The sequence below is a fragment of the Antennarius striatus genome, chromosome 4 (assembly GCF_040054535.1).
Source record: "Antennarius striatus isolate MH-2024 chromosome 4, ASM4005453v1, whole genome shotgun sequence".
NCBI classification, from domain to species: domain Eukaryota; kingdom Metazoa; phylum Chordata; class Actinopteri; order Lophiiformes; family Antennariidae; genus Antennarius; species Antennarius striatus.
This window is the reverse complement of record NC_090779.1, coordinates 14645061-14669795: the sequence shown is the minus strand read 5'-3', so window position 1 is coordinate 14669795 and position 24735 is coordinate 14645061. Positions and strand designations below refer to the sequence as shown.

At 40.3% G+C, this 24735-nt stretch overlaps 1 protein-coding gene and 1 long non-coding RNA gene across 3 annotated transcripts; one reads left to right on the top strand and one right to left on the bottom strand.

Annotated features, from left to right (window-relative positions):
* The first annotated feature begins 254 nt into the window (after positions 1–254).
* LOC137594541 (uncharacterized) lies at positions 255–8947 on the top strand. The gene is made up of 4 exons (XR_011035262.1): positions 255–457; positions 3528–7766; positions 8013–8075; positions 8179–8947. It is a non-coding gene; the product is annotated as an uncharacterized lncRNA (long non-coding RNA).
* Positions 8948–11071: 2124 nt separating this feature from the next.
* etfbkmt (electron transfer flavoprotein subunit beta lysine methyltransferase) lies at positions 11072–15157 on the bottom strand. 2 transcript variants are annotated; one of them, XM_068313343.1, is made up of 3 exons: positions 14772–15157; positions 14565–14695; positions 11072–11629 (listed from the first exon to the last, which is right to left on the bottom strand). In XM_068313343.1, exons 1-3 carry the CDS (start codon positions 15062–15064, stop codon positions 11280–11282), a joined length of 774 nt encoding a protein of 257 aa, XP_068169444.1. In that variant the 5' UTR covers positions 15065–15157; the 3' UTR covers positions 11072–11279. The 2 variants fall into 2 exon arrangements, 1 of the variants encoding a protein (XP_068169444.1); XR_011035208.1 differs by adding an exon at positions 12706–12963 and having other exon boundaries at positions 11515–11629; positions 14565–14914.
* Between the last annotated feature and the right edge of the window lie 9578 nt (positions 15158–24735).

Sequence of the window (24735 nt, the reverse complement as noted above, 5' to 3'; positions counted from 1 at the left end):
ACCACTAATGCACCTTCCGCCTTGCGACGATAAATGTCATCTAATTTTTTTTGAAGGTCTAAAAAAATAAGTCTATCCTCCTCAGTGATTTCATCAGGGGGTCTTTAAAGGAATAAGGTGATTTTTGTCGTAACTTCTTCTTCCCCTGCTCTTTCAGATTCCCGTCCCGTTATCCGCAGGCGCTCCTCCCGCTGGTGACGTCACGCTGCAAGGCTGAACCATCCCGAACAAAGACGACGGGGACGAGAGCTGGGAATGGGAGAAGTCACGTCACGTCACGACGTGTGGACGCATCGGACTTTTAGTCTGCCTTCAGCCGGGGAAAGGCGTAGATGTTTCACCTTTTATGCAGACCGATGTAAATATGGATAAACGAAGTGAAAAGGGAAACTTTACCCACTCGTGAACTGTGGAGTGAGAACATCCTCAACAAGAGAAGATGGAACAAACTGACTGAGTAAGTTAAGTTTGCAGTGATGGGTGGGTGGCCGTGGAGCGTTGTGGACCGACCCCACAGCCGTACTCATAGTGGGTTTTAGTGTCTGCTGTGATTTAATTCAGCAGATATGAGCTGGATACCTGAGAGCCTTCACAAAAAACTGAAAACACGTAAACGCCACTTTGAGAAGTTTTCGTGTTTTCTCACCGTTTTATTCCCAGTTGTCTCTTAGATTGACACATTATTTTGATATTAACAATTTGGGTGTTGTTTTTTTTTAAATAAAGGTAATCATTAATTTCACGCTGATATAATGTGGAGTCCTCAAATACTGAACAAACTCTGTGGGTGTCAGTAATGGCATTGCACCAAGGAGGAGACAGTTTAATTTTGAGTTGATTTTATTCTACAGTAGAGTTCCCCAGTACTATTGAAGCACGTGATGCAGGAGCTCCGTCCACACGTTGCCGGAACTTTTTGAAAACGCAACTTTTTTTTGTTGCGGTTACACCTTCCGTCCACACGACAACACAGATATCCGGGACGAAAACGCAACTTTTATGAAAACGCCGGCCAAGGTGAAATGTTGTTGTGTGGACCATGTACCCGCAACTTTTTCTATGGGGGGAGGGGGCGTGTCCCCATGCGACGACAACCGCTGTGACGTCATGCATGTGACCCATATCTACATGTACAAACGGAGCTGAAACCGTCTAATTTCTGACGTATAACAGCTCCACGTCGAAGATGCGTTGATAAACATGCTTGACACTTGAATATTTTTTTCAGCTGTTTCTTTCTTTATGAGTCATAAAGTTTATATGTGTATATATTTATTTATTCATTCAAGTTCCTCCCGGAACGTGATTTTTTTTTTTACTAGGGATGAGCGAGTACATCACTATCTGTATCTGTTCATCTACATTTCCTGTAACAGTATCTGTACTCAAAATGGGCGGGGCTTAAACTGGAAGTGGATGTAGTTTGACCGGAAGTGAATGGGGCTTATAGCACTTCGTTATTTTAAGTCTGAAATTGAAACCCTGCCATATCCGGACAGGAACACAGGTTCAACAATGTCAAATCTTTAAAAAAAATTAAATTTTTTTTTAAATTTTATTATTTATTTATTATATTATTATTATTTATTTATTAGTATTTACTAATGGTATTCTCCATACCTGTATGGGTAAACCTTGAAGAGTTAACTAATCATGCTTTGCTGTCATTGTGCTTTTTACATTCACATTAAATAAAGAATAAAAGATTCACAGGTCATGTAAAGGTCACAGGTGCATCGGAAGGCACAGTTAGGTCACCAGATGGTATGACGGTTGTGCAACTTTCTGTGGTTGGAACATGTCTCATACACAGGAATCGGCGCGAGCGTTGGTTTCGGAGAAAACTGTCGCTACGTGACAAAAAGGAACTGCAGCCATCAGCGGATGTTTCCTTTCCCCTGCAACAGAAGAGGGCCAATCAAATCATTCAAGCCTTAAGCTCATGCATATTCATCTCGATGTGTATAACACTGGACAACTTCAGGCAGGGATTCGGTCTTCTTGTTTTCGTCGTCGACTGCTAACCTCGTGTTAGAGTTGTAACTTGAAGCCCCAGATATCTGTTATCTTTTGATGATGAACAACTAAAGACTTGTGGATCAAACCTTGTCGTCTGGTGTCTCCTTCCTCGACATCTGTACGCGCTCCTCTGTTAGGGTGTTCTGTTGTCTTAGTGTCTTGGAGTCAGATAGGTGACTTAGAAGGATAAGAGAGTATATTTTATACCCTAACAACCTTTAGTAAATTTTGTGACTGTAACACCAGTCTTCCCGGAAGAGATTGAGTTTCCACTGAGAAGTAATTTAAAATGAAGTGAAAAAGAAGGAATAGTTACCAGAAGGTGGGATAATGAGGCTGAACTGTCTCCAGAAGGCCAAAATAGCTAGGGAATAATAAGACTGGCTGTGGCTGTGTAAAATTACTGGAACTTATACCATATGTAGTATTTTTCATACTGACACACCCAGTTTGTTTTGCTTGATTGCTTGTGTGTTTGTGGCTCAACTGTCTGAAGAGCAGGTCTGGAGTAGTGAAGTATTAACTTACTACAGTAATACTTTGTAAATGTTGCAGCATCAAAATCTTGTCCATGCATCCAATCTGCAGAGTGGTAACATTACATGAACAGCAGTATGTAAGATAAATTAATAAATTTTCTAGTTGACATTAAGGCTAGAAAAAAAACATTCTAATTATAGTAATATCAATGGCTGGTAAAGAGTGTAAGTCAGTGTGGTGGCTTCCTGGCAAGTATTATATCTTCCTCAGTTATGGATGTGGGTATGCCTTCCAAAACATGTCATACAACTTTCTGTTTGGAGAATTAAGTTGCAGAACTTAAAGGAAATGATTATTGTCATGGTGCCAAAGTTTTATGTGGACTAATTTTGAAAAGATACTTGGAAGTTCGAAACCCATAATGTAATTTGCTAATATGATTTAAATGCACTTTTTTGGGGAAAATTTTTTCTTAGAATTGGTACAGGATAATGATGAAGTCAGAAAAGGCTAAACGTGGAGTTCTGTGTTTTTCCTCCAGATTCAGAGGAATAATTTGGGATTTTTTAAATCTGTTTTTTATGCACAGGACGTTGATGCAATATTATTGCAATTTAAGCAATAAAACTTAAAGGAAGCAGTTAGTTGTTCATTTAATGACTTGCCTTTTTTTCTGTATATTATTATTGCTCATGAGAAATGAGCGCATGTAGCTCAAGGTATACTTCTTGGTTACTGGTACTTGATAAATTTAAATAAAAACCCCCCAAAACTTTTAATACTGAAATAGCAATTACTAAAATAATCAATTACTGCAACCCTACTGTGCTTTGATAATATTTGTTGTTCGTAATTGTTCAAAGAATGTTCATAACCATCAAATTTGACACTACGTGTAACACGAACCATTGTAACAATACACACAAATACTTTGATCTGAATATTTTAATTTTGTTGTCTAAACGTAACTTTTTGTACCTGCCTAAGTTTGCATCTTGTGACTAATACTTTTAAAATTCCTCTTTCAGGAACATTCCCTTCTCCATCCTCTCCAAGCATATTTATCTGGAGGATAAATATGCATCCTTTCACTCAGACTAACAGACAGTGGCAGGCAGTTCAACCACCCCACCGATCATATCAAGATGCTTCTCAGCTAACCTATAATCCAGTGTGGAAGGAACAGCCTGGGATGGCAGATACCTCACACCATCAGAACACAACAGACAAAAGCATACAGCCTCAACAAATGTTATGTTTCAACTTCCAAGAAAGACTTTACCCAAAAAAACAGATTGCATATTGGCAGACCTCAACAGTTAATCATCAGGCAGTTTCTTCTCAGCAGCTAACTGCAAGGGAGACAAGGAATATCAAAGTGATACATGGAAATGTCGCTAACTTGTTTCTGAATTTGCCAACTGGATACCCAAATAATAAGAATGGACTTCAGGCTGCTACTCAGCAAGAATTTGGTTCAAACTCTGCATTCATCCATCCATCAAGTCATTTCGCATCTAACATCCATCCGTTTCCTGCCGCTGTATCCGCCGTAGCAGGTCATGGGGAGCTGGAGCCTATCCCAGCTGGCATAGGGCGTGAGGCGGGGTATACTCCGGGCACAACGCCAGTGTGCCGTGGAGCCACACAACCACGCACACACACACTCACTCCTACGGGCAATTTGGGACTAGCCAATCAACCTGATTGGCTGGACTCAAACCCGGAACCGCCATGTAGTGAGGCGACAGCGCTACCCACTGCGCCGCAGTGCCACCAACCCACATCTAACATGATAAAAGCAAACAGCATTTACCCTCAACAACATATGACTGAACCGAGGAACCAACAAAGTGAAGACCGTGGGAAACAAAGACTACAAATGCATGTTGATAATGTGAATAAACCCACAACATATCGGCTTCTCAAACACTTGCTTCAAAATAATGAAACGGACGTCGTGCCATTTGTAGCATGCACTACAACAGCTACCTCACTTCCACAAAAACAGAAGACTTGCATCAGCAATTCTGTGTCTACATTTACACACAACAGACAGATATCTCATAACCAGTACTACAAACAGAATGACCCTCATCATGCATTAATTCCTCGGTTACCCCCACCATATGTTGTTGTCGTTCCTCAGTCTGAGGAAAATGAGTTCATTACTCCAAACTCACTAAAGGAACAAATTTCACCTGCTTCAACTGTGAGTCAAAAACATCAACAAGAGATTCCTCTTAACTCACCACTGAACAGTGGGCAAGTGGACAAGACTGCATATCACATCATGCCAAAAACAAATGGGTATATGAATACACAAGAGCAAACACGCCGATACCAGATAAACGAAAGAAGTGGTCATCTGCTTATGCCATGTTCCAGTACCTCACAAGGATATCTCCTGATGAATAACAATTCACCTTACAGAGAGCAGCAGTTTGTCAGCAAAGTCCTAATGACTGATCTCAATCAGAATAAGCAACATGTGAAATTGTCTGTCACTACAAATTCTAATTTGATTGTACCTCAAACCCCACGATTGAATTCTGGAGCATCCACCCACAGTTTTCAGTCAAGAACCCAGTATGGCTTTAGTGCATCGCAGCAAAAAGCCATACCAAACGTGACCTGTGATGTTTTAGCACAAGATGGTTGTGGAGAGAGAAGGCAGTCAAATGGTAATGGAAATGACACAACCAGTGCAGGTTTTATTCAAAATTGCAATGTCTCAAGAAGGAATATGATTGGATCTGTGAATGAAGCATCCCAGTCAATGAAATGGCCTGAGAAAATTTCACCACAGACAAGTAAGACCAAATCATTGGTGGAAAAAGATCTTGAAATGCTTGAAAGAATTAAAAGGATCTCAGTAAGCATTGCAAACGAAAACTCCATGCAGTCATCTCCGGGGGGCACCGGCTTAAGAGCTGTTGCTGTTGTCCCACCGTTGTCACAGGAAACAAACCAAGTTGTCAGAAATGATGCAGCCTCTGAGTTGATTGATAAAAATATGTCCATGCCTTCAAAAACATCCAGTAGTGGTACTGATATGTTACCTCCAGATGCAAGTGGGCATCAGTTTTCTGCAAAACAATCAATCGACATGCAGGTGGACCAGAATTGTGCACCAACTATTCAACAGTTGGTGTCAACAAAAGAGGCAGTGAATCAAAATGGTGATAAAGACAACGATGTAGATCAAAGTGATCCAAAATCCTTTCCGAACCTTTCCTCAGTCCCAACCATCCCGTGGACGATTGAAGAACTAACCAAAGTTATACAGGATGAAGAAAAGGCTCAGATGAAGCTCAGAGATTCTGCAATGCCAGATTCTAGACATATGTTGTCAATCCTGTTTTGGGAGGGTCAAGTTCAAAACCTGATAAAAAGTTTGAAAAATCGCTGGTACTCAATGTTAATCCATGATGTTAAAAAATTCTGTAGCAAATATATAACATCAGACTCTGTTATTCTGACACAAGTAAAGACTGGCTTTGAAAGGCAACCTCAAAGCTACCATATCCTCAGAGACAATGAAGTTTACTCAGAACAACCCTACAAATCCCTATGGTTAAATGTCAATGAGCAGGTGGATGACTTTGAGAAAGAATTTGGCTTACCATGGTCTTTGAAGCATCATATGGATATGTCTAGCTGTCAGAAACAGCCAGATCAGGACTGCAAAGCCAGTGACAGTCCTGCAAAAATTGTAAGTGAGATGTCAAAAGATGTCCAGTCACAATCAAATCTTGAACTAGTTGAGTCAAGTGTTGAAAGCCTCCAAAATTCAACTGATGAAGACGCTAAAGCACAATCTCCCTCTCCTGTTGAGATGGAAAGTGATGATTCCCGTGATTCATTTTGCTCATTTGCAATCAAAGTTTTACCCCCAGAAGAAGCCAAAGTTATTTTTGAACAATTACAGTGCAATACGACACATCAGCCAGGGGTAGTGATAAATAACCCCAAGGACGATGAACCATGTGAGACAATCAATGCCACACAGAATGACAGAGAGCTGGAGAAAGAACATGTCTTAGAAGAGATTTGCTGCATTCAGAGGTGGATGCAATTAAATTGTGGGTTGGACATGCCTTCTTTGAGTATATGCCACTGCAGGAGCAAAGAAAGTCTTACAAGTCTTCATGATATAGATGAAAAAGAAGAGATGGTAGGACAACAGGAAGATGAGCTGATTCCAAGCAGCAAAGTCCATGTGGAAGAAAAAAATCAAGAAAATGTAACGCAAACCAGTATCATTACAGAAAATAGCCACAAATATCACACACATTCTGACAAGGAGGCAAAAGACACTTCCCAGATACGTTTAGATTATAACCAGTTAAGCATTGCACTCACAAATGACAAAGAAGATAAAGGTCACTTCAGCAATAACACTGAAAATCAGTTTGACCCAGAAATGGAATCCAAAGGACATCCATCAGTCAGTAGTGAGAAAGCCACTGAAATATTTCCCAGGAGTGGAAGTGAAGTTGTCAACAAAACATCTCACCCAGCAAAGAGATCTGGACAGCCTCATTTTACATTAACTGATGTGGAAACTGAAGAACAACATCCTCAAATTACTGCAGCGTTTAGCCTGAGTGGTAACCATGAAGGAGTTGACATAAAGCGCAGGAAACTAAGCTCAAGCGAAAGCAACTCCCCATTTGATGTGGATCCTGAGAATGAAATTTTGTCCTCAAATGTAAAAAAAGTACAACTGGTATTGTTTGGCTCAATGCCACAACAAACGTGCAGCTTGACTGACGATGGAAAGGGACAAAATTCTTCCACAAGGACTGAAGGGTTGCTAATGCCTCCTGAAGTTCTCTCTGTGAATGTCAGTACCCTGAAGGAAAAATCAAGTGCAAATATTCCAAAGGGTAAAAATTCAATAAAACAATCGATTTATGAACAATGGCAGAGACTTTTTCATCCAATCAAATCCAGTCACAGAAGGAAACTCAAAACACAGAAACATACGGGCTCCTGGAGTGTGAAACGAAGCGGTAATTGCCGCCTTAGTCTAAAGAGGAAGAGGTTACTCTCTGGAAAGCTCAAAGGAGGAGAGCAGATAAAAATGCCGGAAGCAATTATAGTCAAACAGCCTTTGGATCTAAAGAGAACTGATGGCAAAAATGAAAGTCATTCTGACATCCCCCTCCAGGAGAACGTCCTGAAATTCAACGTGTTGCCTAATACCTATTGCTTCAGTGATAGCTGTAATGAGAATAAGGACGCCAGTGACCCTATTCCACGTAAGTCATGATATTGGCATTTGAAGTTAGTGCAGCAGTTTTAGTATTGGACGTTTTAAAAGTCAAAAGATGGATTGAAAAATCAAATCAGTGTTACAATGAATGTTTTACTAACTCCAGGCCATGAGTTTGAAGACTTAAAAGGACTTTTCCTCTTAGAAGTTCAGTGTGTGTTTTGTAATGCTTTAGTTTTAAAGAACATAATTTTTGACGTCCAATTTCAGCTAAGCTTTCTTTGTTTTCTAGATAAGGCTGTTCTTCATAAAGAAAAACACAAGGGCTTCAGAAAAACAACTGCAAGGGTAAAAGGTAACATTCAGTGGAAACATATATTAATTATTCTTACCATATATTTGTGTAGTTACTGAATAAATGCATTTTTCCTAATTGGTATCAATTTACTGAACTGTAGATTCATGGTTACCAGTGAAGTCTGACACGTGTTGTCCTCAATCTAAGACTCCTGTTTCCAAGACCTCTGGTGTCTTCCATGATTTTCAGAAGAAATACAAGGAGAAGACACAGACATTCATTGAATAATGCAGTGAGCAGAATGTTATTATGAGACTGCCACAAAATGTATTTGAAGGAATACGCTGATGCTGTGCTATTTTTATATACACTACTTCTGGTCATCTGTGTTCTCAAAATCAAAAATAAGTTGTTTACAGGTTTGTAAAAGGTTCCAAACTCTTCAGAAATGTACAATTCCTCCTGTCTCTTAAAACTATATTTTGCTAAAAGAAATGCAGCAGAGACTGAACTGTGTATTTCATTTATATTTCACATTTTTTGTGTCAAGATTTTTTTATTTTTTTTAAGAAAGTGTGATGTTTTTGAGCAGTTTTCTACTTGGTATCTTTTTTAAAAATTACTTTGATCATATTTAACTTTTTCTAGCCATGTAGTTAATGTGAACTGCTTTATACGTAGATGAATTGAAGGTTGTTTGAAACATCCTGGCTGATATCTGATATTGTCATGAATGTTTACTATTCTACTCATTTTTTACTGCCACTAATTTTAAAAAGTAAAAGCTTCTAAATAATGTGCTCCTCCGTCTGATATTCTTTGTTGAATCAATGCTAACCAATAACAACACAAAAGCGGTTTTACAATGTGAAATTGTTAGTTACATGGTGTAAACTGAAACTAAAGCCAGGCCATCAGGTTGTGTGAAAAATGTTTGCATTAAAGTTCTCAGAATCACTGTGCCATTTGGGGTTTGACATGATTTTACAATGGCCTGAGTAAATACAGCAAGGGGCATGTGACTGACCCTAACAGGTGATGACCCTTCCTGGATTGCAGGGGGGGCCAAGAAGTGAGGGAAGTCCGGGAAACTAGAAGGTGGACATTTGAGTGCAGTAAAATATAAATCTGTTGTTGGGATGGGCTTGAAACAGGTATAAAAGAACAATTTGGTGTAACACTGTGGGAGCATCACTCTCGAGTGTTCTGCTCCCCTTACCGGTATGTATTGAAGAGGAATGACTGATTACACCGTGTCCGCAATTAGCAACTCTCATTTAGCAAGAAGAATTTCCTTGACAGTTGTAAGGTTTATTATAAAAGTAAAAGCTTCACAGAAAAATTAATTTCCAGCTGGAGTGGTCAAAGCCTGTTGAGCAGAGGTAATAAAGAACAGCTCTTGTCCACCCAACACCCTGAATTTTATCTGAAACTGGAGGAATTGAAATGTACAGATTGTCATAAGCTGAAAGGAAAAAAAGAGGTATTGTCATAAGTGCAAGTCCTCTTACAGAGAAATTATGCCTGTTGCCAGGATCACAGAATTGTTGAGTTTTCTGTGAATGCTGTTCTTTGATTCTTATGTTCTTATGGAAACCTGTTCTAAAAACCATGAGGTGTTAAATCCTTTGACAGTTGAACTTATATTTCCTGAATCTGTTCAGAAATACAGTATGTGGTTATACTTTGTAAAGTATTTTGATGTTTTACTGAGAAATTAGTGCACACAGTAAGAAGTGTGCTCTCACACGCAGCCCCATAAGAGGTGTAGGCCAAATAAAGCAGATAGAACTAAGAGATCTTTCTTGTCATGGTGACAGGAAATTGGTGGCTGTGTGCCAAAATAAAGAAGGAACTCCTTAAACCTTTAAACTCAGATTGAGTTTCTATTGAATAAGCGACCACATAAAACTCAAGACATAAGAGATGGTCATGTATCCCCTCCTTCTGCTGGTTTCTGGACTCTCCCATGAAGGAATCCTGAAAGACAACAGACTAATGTGTCTTCTTGATCTGCAAAGGACTTTGGGGGATAAGTAATTGTCAGTAGGGGTGTCCCAATAAAAGGAGGCCTGATGCCTTTCTGTAAGTCTGGGAACATTCATATACTTATTCATCCTGGAGTCAAGGCCAGTGTCTCAACGTGAAAGTTCCATGGAAACTCCTGCAGCTAAGACTACTAAGGGCCAGGCTTAAATCCATTTTAAAATTCTTTTTACTTTTAAATCCCTAATTGCTCTTGCCCCGCCTTACCCCTCTGAGCTTCCACACCCCTATGTACCTGCTCGCTCTCTCAGGTCATCTGATCAGCTGCTCCTGAATGTGCCTCAAACCAAACGGAAGCTCAGAGGGGACCGTGCCTTTTCTGTTGTGGCACCTAAATTGTGGAATAATCTGCCTCAGCAAATCAGACAGGCCTCTTCTCTGTTTTTAAATCTCGTGTAAAGACCTACCTCTTCTCCTTGGGTTTTAACATCTAGATAGACACTGGATTTTATTTTATCTTATTTTTTATTGCTCTGATTATATGCTTTTGTTTTTATCCATATTTTATGTTTTATTGATTAATTTTACTTATAATATTTGAGCCATTTTGTCTTTTATCTATAATGTTTGTTCTTTTTTATTTATTTGCCTGTTGACTGCGGTTGTGGTAAACAGCTCAACAAATAAAGATTGGATTGGGTTGTTCAGTTGAAGGTAGGTAGCCTGGAGAATGAAGACTTAGGGAGAATAGGGTCCAAGTGGAGTTTTGCAGGACAAAGAGCTGCTCCAGTAGTAATGACAATTATACCCCTTTCTTCACACACACACACACACAAACACACACACACGCACGCACACACACAAACACACACACACTTTAAACTTTTTTTATCGGTTGATTTTGCAAAGCAGGGTTATATTTTTGTCTGGTCAGTAATGCAGGCAGCAACACTTCCACTACAGATATTTGACAACTTTCATCAAAATTTGACTGATCAATGGCTTTTATAAAAATGAACATGATATAAAGTTGTTATGACTATACGAAAAAATAGATCAAGAGCAACAATATTGAAAAATAATTTATTAACCCTGATTATTCAGAATGTAAGGAAATAAATGTTTTTCTTTATTTGTAAAGTTTTTTAAAAGGCACAGGTGCCTTCACCTACTCATTTTCAAAATTTGTTCCACAATAAGGTAATAATCTCAAACAATCCCAGAGAGTTCAAGTGACATATTAATTACATTCAGACTAGTTAGCACAGACGAGCCTCATAATTGGGGACAATAGTGCCAAACACTGCTGCAGGTCAGACCGTAGTTCTCCTCTTTGACAGAATCAGGCAACTCAAATTGAGCCAACTGATGCAAAAGTCGTCGAATTCTGTGTTCCTCAAAGTGGGCTCTTCCAGGGTCTCCAATCAGGACTTTTGATCCGTGGGTTTTGATGCAGTTGTCCACCCAGCTGTGAAGGTTGTTGGCGAGGGCCTCATCGTAGAACATGTCACCCAGGAGGATTAGGTCAAATCGCTCCACTTGTGAACCAATCATATTATCCGTGAGACAAACAGCCGGCTCTATGCAGTTGAGCTCAAAGTTCATGTGAATGGCAGTGGCTGCGACTGTAACACAGATAGGCATATTTAACATTGTGAGAAATGTTTGCATTAAAGTTCTCAGAGTCATTGTGCCATTTGGGGTTTGACATTGTTGGGATTCACGCAAACCGCTATAGGTGAATTGTGTAAACCATGTCCTCTTGACCAAAGATGTTTTTGTAAAATATCAAGACTACCTGTGATCGCTTTCTTCAGAAAGATGAGTTAAGGTTACTGTGACCGCTTTCTGCAGAAAGGGGAGTTAGGGTCGCTTTGACCGCTTTCTGCGGAAAAAGACACCTCCTTCTGATATATAAAAGAAGGGAGTATATTCCTATTCTTTGCACTTTCTGATGAACTTGCTTGGTTGCCGTGCTAACCAGGTAACTACCTTAAAGCTTTCATAATAAATTTTTAACTTCGTTTTCCCTAGACGAACACGCAAAGAGCTCTGTAAGGCTGCGCATCTTCAACATGATTTTACAATGCCCTGAGTACATACAGCAAGGGCATGCCACTGACCCTAACAGGTGATGACCCTTCCTGGATTGCAGGGGGGGCTAAGAAGTGAGGAAATCTTGGGGAAAACCAGAAGGTGAACATTTGTGTGCAGTAAAATGAAAATATGTTGCTGGGATGGGCTTGAAACAGGTATAAAAGAACAATTTGGTGTAACAACTGTGGGAGCATCTCTCTCGAGTGTTCTGCTCCCCATACTGGTATGTATTAAAGAGGAATGACTGATCACATCGTGTCCGTAACTTAGAATTCTTCTGAGAATTAGCGACTCTCATTTAGCAGGAAAAATTTCCCTGACAGCATGTTAGCTTGTAAATGCATTATATGTCATGTGACAAGACAATGTTCACCAAGATCTTTTTTTTTCACGTTGCTCACATTAGCAAGTGTGTGCTAAAATTTTAAGGTGAGAAATCCAGGGATGAACAAGTGAATAGAAAAGGTTTCACTGAGTGTTTAAAAATGATGGTGAAAGGGAGGGTGTCTGCACAGTACAGAATCAACTATTTTAAGTTTTTTAATTATATCTTTTTAGCTACTGACTCTGGTGACTGTGTTATTTTCGTGCTTTTAGACTTAACTGCTGCATTTGATACAGTGGAACATGAAATCCTGATCTCTTGCTTGGAACAGTGGGTGGGCATCAGGGGCATAGCACTGGAGTGGTTCAGGTCGTACTTGGCAGATCGAACGTTCTGTGCTGGCCTTGGTGACTCAGTGTCCTCCTCTGCTCCTCTCTTGTGTGGGGTCCAACAGGGCTCAGTTCTAGGCCCTCTTCTCTTCTCTCTCTATCTGCTCCCGCTTGGCTCCATACTCAGGAAGCATGGGATTCATTACCACTGTTATGCGGATGACAGTCAAATTTATGTCCCGCTCAAAAAGAAGAATGCATACTCTATCACTGCATTAGTTAAGTGTCTTGATGACATTAAGGCCTGAATGGCTCTGAACTTTCTGAATTTTAACGAAAAGAAAACTGAAGTGATGGTTTTTGGTGGCACCGCTGGAACACCCCTTCCAGATCTGGGTTCCTGATCTTTTTTTAAATCTTGTGAAAACCTACCTCTTCTCCTTGGCTTTTAACATCTAGATAGACACTGGTTTTTATTTTATCTTTATTTTTATTGCTCTGATTGTATGGCTTTTGCTTTTATGTTTTATGTTTTTAATTAATTTATTTTACTTACAATATTTGAGCCATTTTGTCTTTTATCTTTAATCTTTGTTCTTTTTATTTATTCGTCTGTACAGCACTTTGGTCGACTGTGTTTATTGTAAAGTGCTCAAAAAATAAAGATTGGATTGCATTGGATTACACAAAGACGTGTTAGCTGTTCACCGTCCTGCAGCTGTTTCTTCTCTGAATTCAGTAGATAAGGAAGTATGTTTCATTTGAACTTGCCATGAACTACGTATGGGGAATTCAGCTACAAGTGCAATCAGATGTCCACAGTAACTGCAACTCCCCATGCAGCATTGGAAGCGAAAATGAGCATTAGCAGTATTTGACAGTTACTTTGTGTGGATGGATAATGAGATATCGTTGTGACAATCTGTCTGTGTGAGGAATGTTCAAGGTCTAACAAGGGGCTTTTTGTTCTTTTGCCAGTTCTCATTATGCTTCTCATAGGAAGCATGGTGTAGTTGCTTTTTTTCTCTCTCACCTCCCCCACTTACCCATCCTTCCTCACCCCACGTATCAGTATTTGCAGCGACCAGCAGTCCTCACTAGTAAGCCATGTGAAAGATATTTTGTTGTATGGTACTTGCACTGTATAATGATGATAAAGCAGCTGATTTCTATTTATTTCTTTGTGTTACACTTTGGTAAATGTTGTGTTCTGTATAAATGAAGCTGACTCTATTTGAATATCTGGGTTTTAAAATTGTTGGAAACATCTGGGATGCATATAAATTTGTAGTTGTACTGCGTAAGTACACAATACAACATAACATCCATGCAGAAATGTTGCAAGTGATTCTTTAAACGGTGTGTCCTTAAAAATGTCCTTCTTGTTCTCTTCTCGGAGCTTTTTACATTTTAAATAAAGCTGAGCTTTTGCTACGCTCCAGGACAGAATCGTATGAACTGAAATCTTATAGTCTCATGTGGGCCATTTTCATGTGTGGTCAGACACTAACGAGCATACAGTATATAATACAGTATATAATAGTGATCCCTGATCATTTGATATCTGTGTCTCTCACACACTCAACTGTTACGTCATTATTCTTCACTTGTCAGCAGTTGTGGACAAAATGAGACAAGACGGGTCATGGCAACAGTAACGGGTTATATAAAAGAAGATTATGGGAAATGTTTGCCTTTTTGTTCCTTTTTTTTTGCTACGTAAAAAAAATATTTGTATGAATAAGGAAAAAATTCAAAGGTACAAAATTAATAAAAATGGAAGTTAAAAAGAAATACATAAACCCTTACTAATGTCCGTGTCGTTCGCCACAACATGAGCAGCATCACATAGTTTTGCAGCGATGACCGAGGCTCCGCATCCACTCCCCAGATCGAGGACCGTCTTCCCACGACAGACCCCGGGGTTATCCAGCAGGTACCTGGCGGCCAGAGGGACCAGGTGGAACCCATACAAAGAAGGTGCAGCGACAATGAACTCTTACCAAGAACTGATACCTGGAGAGCGCCTGTCCCCCCGGCCAGTAGATGGCCCAGTAAGGGTCATCAAAAGGCCACAGCTGTGGATTTTCTCGCCAAAACCTACATTGTGGGGTGAAGAGTCTCAGTCTGATCTCTGGAGTCAGACTCTGCTCTCCAGCGATCTCTGTGTTCTCTGAGATAAATCTCCTGATACTCTCAGAGGACTGACGGCTGTCTGACAAGTATCTGGTTCTGTTTGTCTGTTTAAAAGTTTTTACTAATGATTTAACGTAACGACTGTGAGACATTAAGCGTCTCATCATCATCATACAGATGGAGGATGACTCCTGTCAGCCTACACAACTAACGGAATGCTTCGCAACCGAAGCTACAACTACTAGACACATGTTTTCCACACGATCGTAAAACTGTGGCGGACCTAAGTTCCACCTATCCCCTAGAAACGAGAACAATATATTCCGTTCCGCTTTAAAAGGTTCCTACTTATAATGTTTTCTTTCTTTCCTTCTTTCTTTTGAATAGACGCAATGAATGACTCGGGCAGTTGTGTGTGGAGATCCTCTGTCTCTTTGTAATTACAGTAATAATAAGGAGGGTAAAAGTTGATTGTCCAATTAAAGTGTTAGCACAGAAAATTAAAAAAAAAGCAGTGTATGGGATGACCTTCAGAATTTGATAACACCATCCTGTACACCTGTGACTGCTTTGATCTATCTATCTATCTATCTATCTATCTATCTATCTATCTATCTATCTATCTATCTATCTATCTATCTATCTATCTATCTATCTATCTATCTATCTATCTATCTATTGTTGAAGTGGAGCCAAATAATATGGTCCTAAAGACCCTTGGTCCTCCAGCTTCGTGTTCGTTTTCTCTTGGTTGTGGACAATTTCTGAACAGAGTTAAATAAACAAAACACTCAGTGAAATGTCGAAGCTTCAAAGTTTATTTTTCAATTGCAAAGAGAATATTCTCGGCACTTTGTCTCATGGGAGATTACTTCCTGCAGAGTGCGAGGATGCACTTGCAGCACATGGATTTTATGCACATCAGAAGGCGGGGTTCACCTGGTATCACAACAGCTGCAAGATAGCAGGCAAGACAGTGGGTTACATTCAGGTGATGTCATGATGCCCCAATTATCTGAGAAGAAAGAGGAAGACGGCCTTGCAGACGGCCTGGCAAGAGGTGATAAGCAGACAGGTCATGAAAACTATCGTAGCTATACGCCAATTATCTAAGAAGATATACGCCAATTATCAGAGAAGAAAGAGGAAGACGGCCTTGCAAGAGTTTCTGCTCGACTAGCTGTGCAAGCAATTTAGCATAAGTCAGCAGTTCTAACTGTCACGTGATGTGACCTAAGATGAACTTTAAGCTCAGTAACTTTCCACAGCAAAATAACATAAAAAGATATAATTCCAACATAACATAAAAAGATATAATTCCAACAATCCCCCTTTTGGACTCGAAAGAGTCCAACACCTAAAATTAAATGTAGAAAATCTGTAGAGCAAAACCTGCTGCCGGGAGAGAACCTTCCGCAGGGTTCCATAACACTAGCATGACATTGAGATGTTGGGAAAAATAGGGGTTTAATGGACAGAGTTAAAGGATTACTTGTGGGGGAGTAATCCCTTTGCAGAGAAAAGAAGGAGCCCAATCCAGAAGTGGGGGGCTGGAACCCATGTTCTGTGGAATACCAAACAGAGGACCAAGAAGCACACCACGGGTCATTAAGGGAGTTGTCACTGTGACCGCAGATGTAAACATCATAGTGTCGCCATGGTGCGCCAGGACCCCTGCAGTTAATTACTTTGCAGAGATCAAAGGTATAAGAAGCTGTAGCCCCCTCAGTGTAGCTAAGCGTTAACCCACCATACTGTTGTAAACATTTGTCAGGAGAGGATGCAGCAGTGACAGCCAAAAGACTAAAAACAAGGAAATACAGCATGTTTTGTTTTTTGTTTTTTTTTAGACTGAAGATAACGGTTGTTGCTTGTAGAGAGGGAGGTCTTGCACCTTTTCCTCTGGGTTGACCCCTCTGGATACTGGCTCGTCCGGACGCTGGTTGAGAGCGATGCTCGGGAACGCTGCACCGTGACCGCTGGGGTCTCTTCAAAAGCTTAGGTCAGTTACTGAACGTAATTGCCTGCAATCAGGTTTTGCCATAGTTCAACATCAAAACGACGATTTTGAGACAGTTAAGGAAGTCAGACTGGACGGACCACAGTCAGCACAGAGAGCTGAAATCCTAGCAGTCGCAGAAGCTCTAGGACTCGCAAAAGACCAAACTGTAAATATCTACACTGATTCTGCTTATGCTCATTTGGTTGTACATACTGCATTAAGTGAATGGCAACGGAACAATTATCAGACAGCAACAGGAAGTCCAATTAAACACCTGAAAGAGGTAATGCATCTCCAGGAAATGCTGATGTTGCCAAAAGCTGTTGCTGTTATCAAGTGTCCAGGTCATTCCAGAAAAAATGACCTGATTGCAAATGGAAACGCCGCAGCAGATGCAGCTGCTAAAAAGGTGGCAGGTTATCAGCCAGCACTCCAACTCTCGGTGAGTGACAAAGAAATTGATTGCAAAATAACGAATGATGTGATCCGAGAGTGGCAGGTGAAAGCTAGCCCAGAAGAAAGGAGTTTGTGGAAGGCAAAAGGGGGTGAAAAGAATGATGAAGGAATCTGGAACAAAGAAGGTAAACCTGTGCCGCCTCAAAAACAATTGAAAGTTTTGATTCAAGAAGCCCATGGACCATGCCACGTAGGCACGGACGAAACACTGAGACGTCTCTGTGGCTGGTGGCATCCGTTCATGAGAACAATTGTGAAAAGTGAACTGCAGGACTGCAGTGTTTGCAATAGGCATAATTGCCTGCCAACAACTAAACCACCTCCAGGGGTGCAGGACCAGGAAGTGACAGCACCTGGTCAGGTAATTTCAATGGATTTTACCGACATGATCCAATCGGTTAATGGGTATCGATACCTGTTAGTGATTGTTGACTCTTTTTCAGGATGGCCTGAGGCTTATCCATGCAGAGCAGAGACAGCAGCTTCTGTAGTGAAACATTTGGTTAACCATTACATTCCAACTCATGGTTTTCCGAGAAAAATCAGGTCAGACAATGGAACTCATTTCAAAAACAAACATCTACAACAGGTGGAAAGTATGTTGGGATTGAGACACACTTTTGGCGCTGTGTATCACCCTCAGTCACAGGGAAAGGTCGAACGAATGAATCGCAACATCAAAGAAAAATTGTCAAAATCCATGGCCTCGTCAAAGATGAATTGGCTACAGGCCCTCCCTGTGGCTCTGTTGAATGTCAGAATGTCATTGAATTCATCCACAGGTTGGACCCCATTTGAGGCACACACTAACAGACCTTTTCCAGCTCCCACAGCTCCATTGGAACCAGTTCCCGGATTCCAAGGCCCAAAAGGCCTCCGCGAACTAACAGTCAATTTTTCCCATCTCACAGAACCACAGGAGAAACCACCAAAAAGTGTGAATGTGTGTGAATGGGTGTGGCTGAGAGTAATCAAACGAAAATGGTCTGAACCTAGGTGGACAGGTCCCCATCAAGTCATTGAGAGAACCGGAACCGCAGTTCGGCTTCTAGGAAGAGGGGACACGTGGTTTCATCTGACGTCCACCAGGCCTGCAAAGACCCCAACGGGAGTCGCTCTCCCCTCTCCAAAAGCTGCTAATAGTGGTGACGACCACTAGGGCATCCGCCCCAACTGAGGACATCGAGCAACGGCTCCAACTGAGGACATCGAGTGAGTGGTTGTTCAACGTGGCGTAAAGTCACAAAGCAACCCGAGAGCAGGCAATTACGTTCAGTAACTGACCTAAGCTTTTGAAGAGACCCCAGCGGTCACGGTGCAGCGTTCCCGAGCATCGCTCTCAACCAGCGTCCGGACGAGCCAGTATCCAGAGGGGTCAACCCAGAGGAAAAGGTGCAAGACCTCCCTCTCTACAAGCAACAACCGTTATCTTCAGTCTAAAAAAAAAAAACAAAAAAAACATGCTGTATTTCCTTGTTTTTAGTCTTTTGGCTGTCACTGCTGCATCCTCTCCTGACAAATGTTTACAACAGTATGGTGGGTTAACGCTTAGCTACACTGAGGGGGCTACAGCTTCTTATACCTTTGATCTCTGCAAAGTAATTAACTGCAGGGGTCCTGGCGCACCATGGCGACACTATGATGTTTACATCTGCGGTCACAGTGACAACTCCCTTAATGACCCGTGGTGTGCTTCTTGGTCCTCTGTTTGGTATTCCACAGAACATGGGTTCCAGCCCCCCACTTCTGGATTGGGCTCCTTCTTTTCTCTGCAAAGGGATTACTCCCCCACAAGTAATCCTTTAACTCTGTCCATTAAACCCCTATTTTTCCCAACATCTCAATGTCATGCTAGTGTTATGGAACCCTGCGGAAGGTTCTCTCCCGGCAGCAGGTTTTGCTCTACAGATTTTCTACATTTAATTTTAGGTGTTGGACTCTTTCGAGTCCAAAAGGGGGATTGTTGGAATTATATCTTTTTATGTTATGTTGGAATTATATCTTTTTATGTTATTTTGCTGTGGAAAGTTACTGAGCTTAAAGTTCATCTTAGGTCACATCACGTGACAGTTAGAACTGCTGACTTATGCTAAATTGCTTGCACAGCTAGTCGAGCAGAAACTCTTGCAAGGCCGTCTTCCTCTTTCTTCTCTGATAATTGGCGTATATCTTCTTAGATAATTGGCGTATAGCTACGATAGTTTTCATGACCTGTCTGCTTATCACCTCTTGCCAGGCCGTCTGCAAGGCCGTCTTCCTCTTTCTTCTCAGATAATTGGGGCATCATGACATCACCTGAATGTAACCCACTGTCTTGCCTGCTATCTTGCAGCTGTTGTGATACCAGGTGAACCCCGCCTTCTGATGTGCATAAAATCCATGTGCTGCAAGTGCATCCTCGCACTCTGCAGGAAGTAATCTCCCATGAGACAAAGTGCCGAGAATATTCTCTTTGCAATTGAAAAATAAACTTTGAAGCTTCGACATTTCACTGAGTGTTTTGTTTATTTAACTCTGTTCAGAAATTGTCCACAACCAAGAGAAAACGAACACGAAGCTGGAGGACCAAGGGTCTTTAGGACCATATTATTTGGCTCCACTTCAACACTATCTATCTATCTATCTATCTATCTATCTATCTATCTATCTATCTATCTATCTATCTATCTATCCATCCATCCATCCATCCATCCATCCATCCATCCATCCATCCATCCATCCATCCATCCATCCATCCATCCATCCATCCATCCATCCATCCATCTATCAATTGTTGGAGGCGATCCTTTTCTCTGGCCTCCGCATGTTCATTTGATTTTGGGTAATGAGAATGTTGGTCACAAAGAAAGACTGGAAACAAAATAAAAAGTCTTCGAAGCTTTATTACAAAGTACTTTGGGCACAGAAGTCTCACAGGTAAACTTTCCAGGCTTGATTGCGCTGAAACAAAGACATTCCTCAGCCTTTATACTACTTCATGGGGATGCCTAAAATGGGGTCTTCTTACAACATTCCTTTCCTGTAGGAATGCAGCAGATATGTTAATGGACCTGTCCTTAAGACTGCTTTCAGCCAGTACTGAGTCTGTTATCTGGGTGTTAGTACAGTTTCACAAAGCATGTTTTCAAGGGGGTCATTCCAGGGCACATCATAGTATAGAGGTCTTTTAAAAACACTTCCTGATCCCTTTATCTAGTTATCACTTCCAAATATAGTAATTATTTATATGGATTTATACATAACCCTTCACTATCTATTACATATCTAGTTTGTATGGGCACACTCATACACTACATACTCTTTGTCCTATTTGGCAGTAGGAACTGCAGGTTGAGACCAAGTACATTCTCCCCTGATATGCTCATATTTTGTAGACAAACTGCTTTTTTGATGGAGGAGGTGGAGGAGTCATAAAGGATAGTTCTCTTCCTAAGTTCTTCGGAGTACACTATCAGGGACAACAAAAACAGTTACATTATCTCATATGGGAACCTTGAGCTGTCAGTCTATGTATCCATGTGGGAAGCACAGCAACAATATTCCCGTCATTAAGATAAAGGAGATCGGACAAAAATTGCTCCAAGTGCTCCATTATCCTGGTTGTGATTCAGGCATATGATTATAGTGTCACTCAGGATTTGCTCATTCTTCACTCATTCAGGATCTCATTTAACCCCATGAATATTGACTGTGGATGGAAGACTTGATGTTTCAGTTTACACACTTGAACTGTAAGACAAAAATAAATACTGCAGCTCCTCTTGGTGGCCACTTATTATTTTCACAGAATTTAGATTTGTCTCTATGTTTTGTTTGGATAAGGTCATTTTAGGTACACTGTGTGCAGTGATGAATGGAATAAAATTATATACAATTATCTGATAAATACAGAAAATAACGAAAATAAAATTAATTTGCAATGCCACACATCAAAAATACTTTTCTTTTCTTCAGACACGGCTCAAACAGAGTGATGTTAAAATTCAGCAAATCACAAGGTTTATTGAACGGATAGAGTGAAATGAATACTGCGGCCGGGTTCTACCTACCTACGTAGAGCCAGTCTAACGTCAAACAACAAAGAACTAGTCTGTCACACACTTTTTATTAACTTTATCAGTGCTTTTTCTGTACAGTACAGAATTCTCACTTCCTATCTCCGACTCAAGTAAGAATATGTCCTTGAGATGCCTTGTTACCCCATGGCTGGTTTCAGTAGCTGGCATAAACATCCTGATTCAGTAGATGACATGCTTTCTTATGTGGCCTGTGCAGATTTTAGACACAGGGAAAACACTTTTGAATACACAATGAACAGGAAATTCCTGACAACAAAAACGAGTAATTGTAGCAGTATATGTGACTCTAAGATAAACTTTAGAGACAATTTAATGGCGCACACAGTTAGGTCACATACTGTTGATGTGCACTTTTATTAAATACCTTAGCAGCTTGTCCTGGTTATGTGTCTGTACTATATACCACATGCCTACAAACACATGCCTGATCCGACATCTCAGTTATTTGACTAGGTCAATTATATGATTGATATCATGTCCTTATATTGTATTTATTATATGAAGTATCATAACAATGAAACAATGTCAGGATTCCTGTCACTAGAGAGAACATCAATCAAAACACAAGACACTCTAGTTCTGGTTCTTTCCAAAAAATGCACTGACATAAAAATACTCAGAGACCAAAGTATTTCTTCAACACAGCTTTACTTGTCGACAAGGGGACAAAAAGAAAAAAAGTCCAAAGAGGAGTGAGTGTCCACAGTTTTTATGCTTGACATTGCTTTTCATTGGTTACATCATAATGGGTGGAGTTGAGACAAATAGTGGAGTTGAGATAGAAAGACATAGAAATCAATTACCATATCAGGATTAAATGACCACAGCACAGTACAAGGCTGAATACATGTTTTCCTTAACAGAAGAAAATTCCCATTACAGGAGACTGCATGATTTAAGGGAGGGGAGCACTGTGCTCCTTACAACATTGATTTCTCGTGTGACAGTTAAACAGATAGCAGAAGAGGAACTGTAATCAGGGCATGAATCCATCAGTGTAGAATCCATCTGTATCAGTTAGAAAAACTTTCCACTGAAAACTTGTGACGTTTTTATTCTCTCACTGCTCCTACTATCCTGTTATAATGTGATTAAAGGCATAACATATATTTACATATCAACAAACAATTAATGACCTTCTGCTCCTTTATAGCCATTATAATAAAGACTTTTAAGGTCACTCAGTGCTGCATACGGTTCGTCATCACCGCCACATGCTTTTCTTTTGTCAGGTGATTTAAACCCACAACACTGCCTTCAGTTGAGCAACAGTCATCTCCCTTATTTCACCACTAGAGGATAGTATTTCATCCTTCAGAATGTTAGACTGTACACTAAGCTTATGCAAAACCCGATATATCAAGAAAAAATACCCAGTATATATCTCCAGGTGCGCCCCTCAGGCCTGTATGATGAATATGTTGCAGGTAATGTTTTCCTGTATGATCACCTGCTCATTTTCTCCTGACTTTTTGGCAGGTGAATCTTCATAAGTAATACATACAGTTACATATGAAACATTATTTACATGCAAATATCCTTTAAAGCTATTCTATACACACACAAAAAATTTATTTCCTCACCTGCTATTTCAAAAGTGACTTCATTCGTCTCATTAACATGTTTGGCACTGTTAACAAATGTGTGCAATAATGTGCCAGCTGAAATACTTGCCAGGAAATTCAGAAACCATCACTTATTTATGGATTTTGCTTTGATTAGTACAGATAAAAATAATGAACCCTACTGAGATGATCTTCCTTCTTTTAATTTTTTCACTTGTGTTGAGAAATAGCAAATGAATCAAATCATTTTGTCTTTGCAACAGATCTAATTGCTGATTGAGTAGAATGACATGCTTCCTTATCAAATTTATCCAACAAAAATGAGCAAAATATCTTCAAGCTTTTCTTTATTGTTTGTAATTACATTTTGAAGTTACATTTTGAACTAGTATTGTAATGATTTAAGATAATATTTAAAAATACAACACTTTTTGCAACAATGAATTCAGAACGACCCAAAGAACACATGGTACTTCTGTTTTCATATAAAAGAAGAAAGAAAGAAAGATACACTTTCAGTCCACGAATGTTAGGTTTCATTTGTTATTTTGTTGACAGGAGGCTTTCATCGATCTTGGTTGGTTTCTTTGTGTGTAAGCAGGATTAGTCTACACAAAATTGTAACTGCTCTGCTATTTATTCTACTGTTTGCTGCTCGAAATCAAACAGAAATATTTGAAAGTGTGAAAATATGTTGTGATTTACCGAACTGGATTTTATGGACACAAGCAGCAGATGGCTTGGGAACACATTTCTGAAAGCTAAAGGATGAAATCCATATTGGAGTGAACAGTCACATAAGGTGCAACATGCACAAATAGGTATTTATAGTACATGTACGTTGTTGTCATAGTAGCATATGTTGAAAAACACACACTATCTGCTCCCTTTGCAGATTTCTGACCCTGCTAATAAAAAGGAAATTCAATTCTGCTGCACTAGTTTCATTCTGTTGCTTGATTTCGATTATACAACCTTCATCAGAACACTCATTCAAAGGTGAAAGTGAAATTCATGTTAGGTGTCAACAGTTCTCTGAGTCGGCAAATTCCTCTTCAAGAGGCGGACAGGACAAGAGGAATACACATTAAGATTAAGATTTGTTACTCGATTTGTTACTCTCTCTCTCTCTCTCTCTCTCTCTCTCTCTCTCTCTCTCTCTCTCTGTCTCTCTCTCTCTCTCTCTCTCTCTCTCTCTCTCTCTATATATATATATATATATATATATATATATATATATATATATATATATATATATATGAGTGGATGGACACTAACTCCAAGCCAATTGCCCAAGTTAACATCAAGTGCGGCATATACCGAGGGGATGCACTATCACCACTGCTGTTCTGCATAGGCCTGAACCCCCTCAGTAACATCATCACAAAGAGTGGCTACGGATACCCATTCCAAAGCGGGACAACAATCAGCCATCTCCTCTACATGGATGACATCAAGCTGTATGCCAGGAATGAGCGAGAAATTGACTCACTGATCCACACCACCAGGATCTACAGCGACGACATAGGGGTGTCATTCAGATTAGACAAATGTGGCCGGGTGGTATCAAGAAGAGGCAAGATGATCAGAACTGAAGGGGTGGACCTACCAGGGGGCAGGATAGAAGACATCAAGGACAGCTACAAATACCTTGGAATCCCACAGGCTAATGGCAACCATGAGGAGGCCGCAAGGAAGTCATCCACAGCCAAATACCTCCAGAGATTAAGGCAAGTCCTGAG

Coding starts and splice junctions, on each gene's coding strand:
- etfbkmt (XM_068313343.1), bottom strand. CDS start 15,064: ATGATGATGATGAGACGCTTAATGTCTCACAGTCGTTACGTTAAATCA. Junction 14,696..14,771: donor GGGGGACAGGCGCTCTCCAG/GTATCAGTTCTT, acceptor TCTGGCCGCCAG/GTACCTGCTGGATAACCCCG. Junction 11,630..14,564: donor GGCGAACGACACGGACATTA/GTAAGGGTTTAT, acceptor TCTGTGTTACAG/TCGCAGCCACTGCCATTCAC.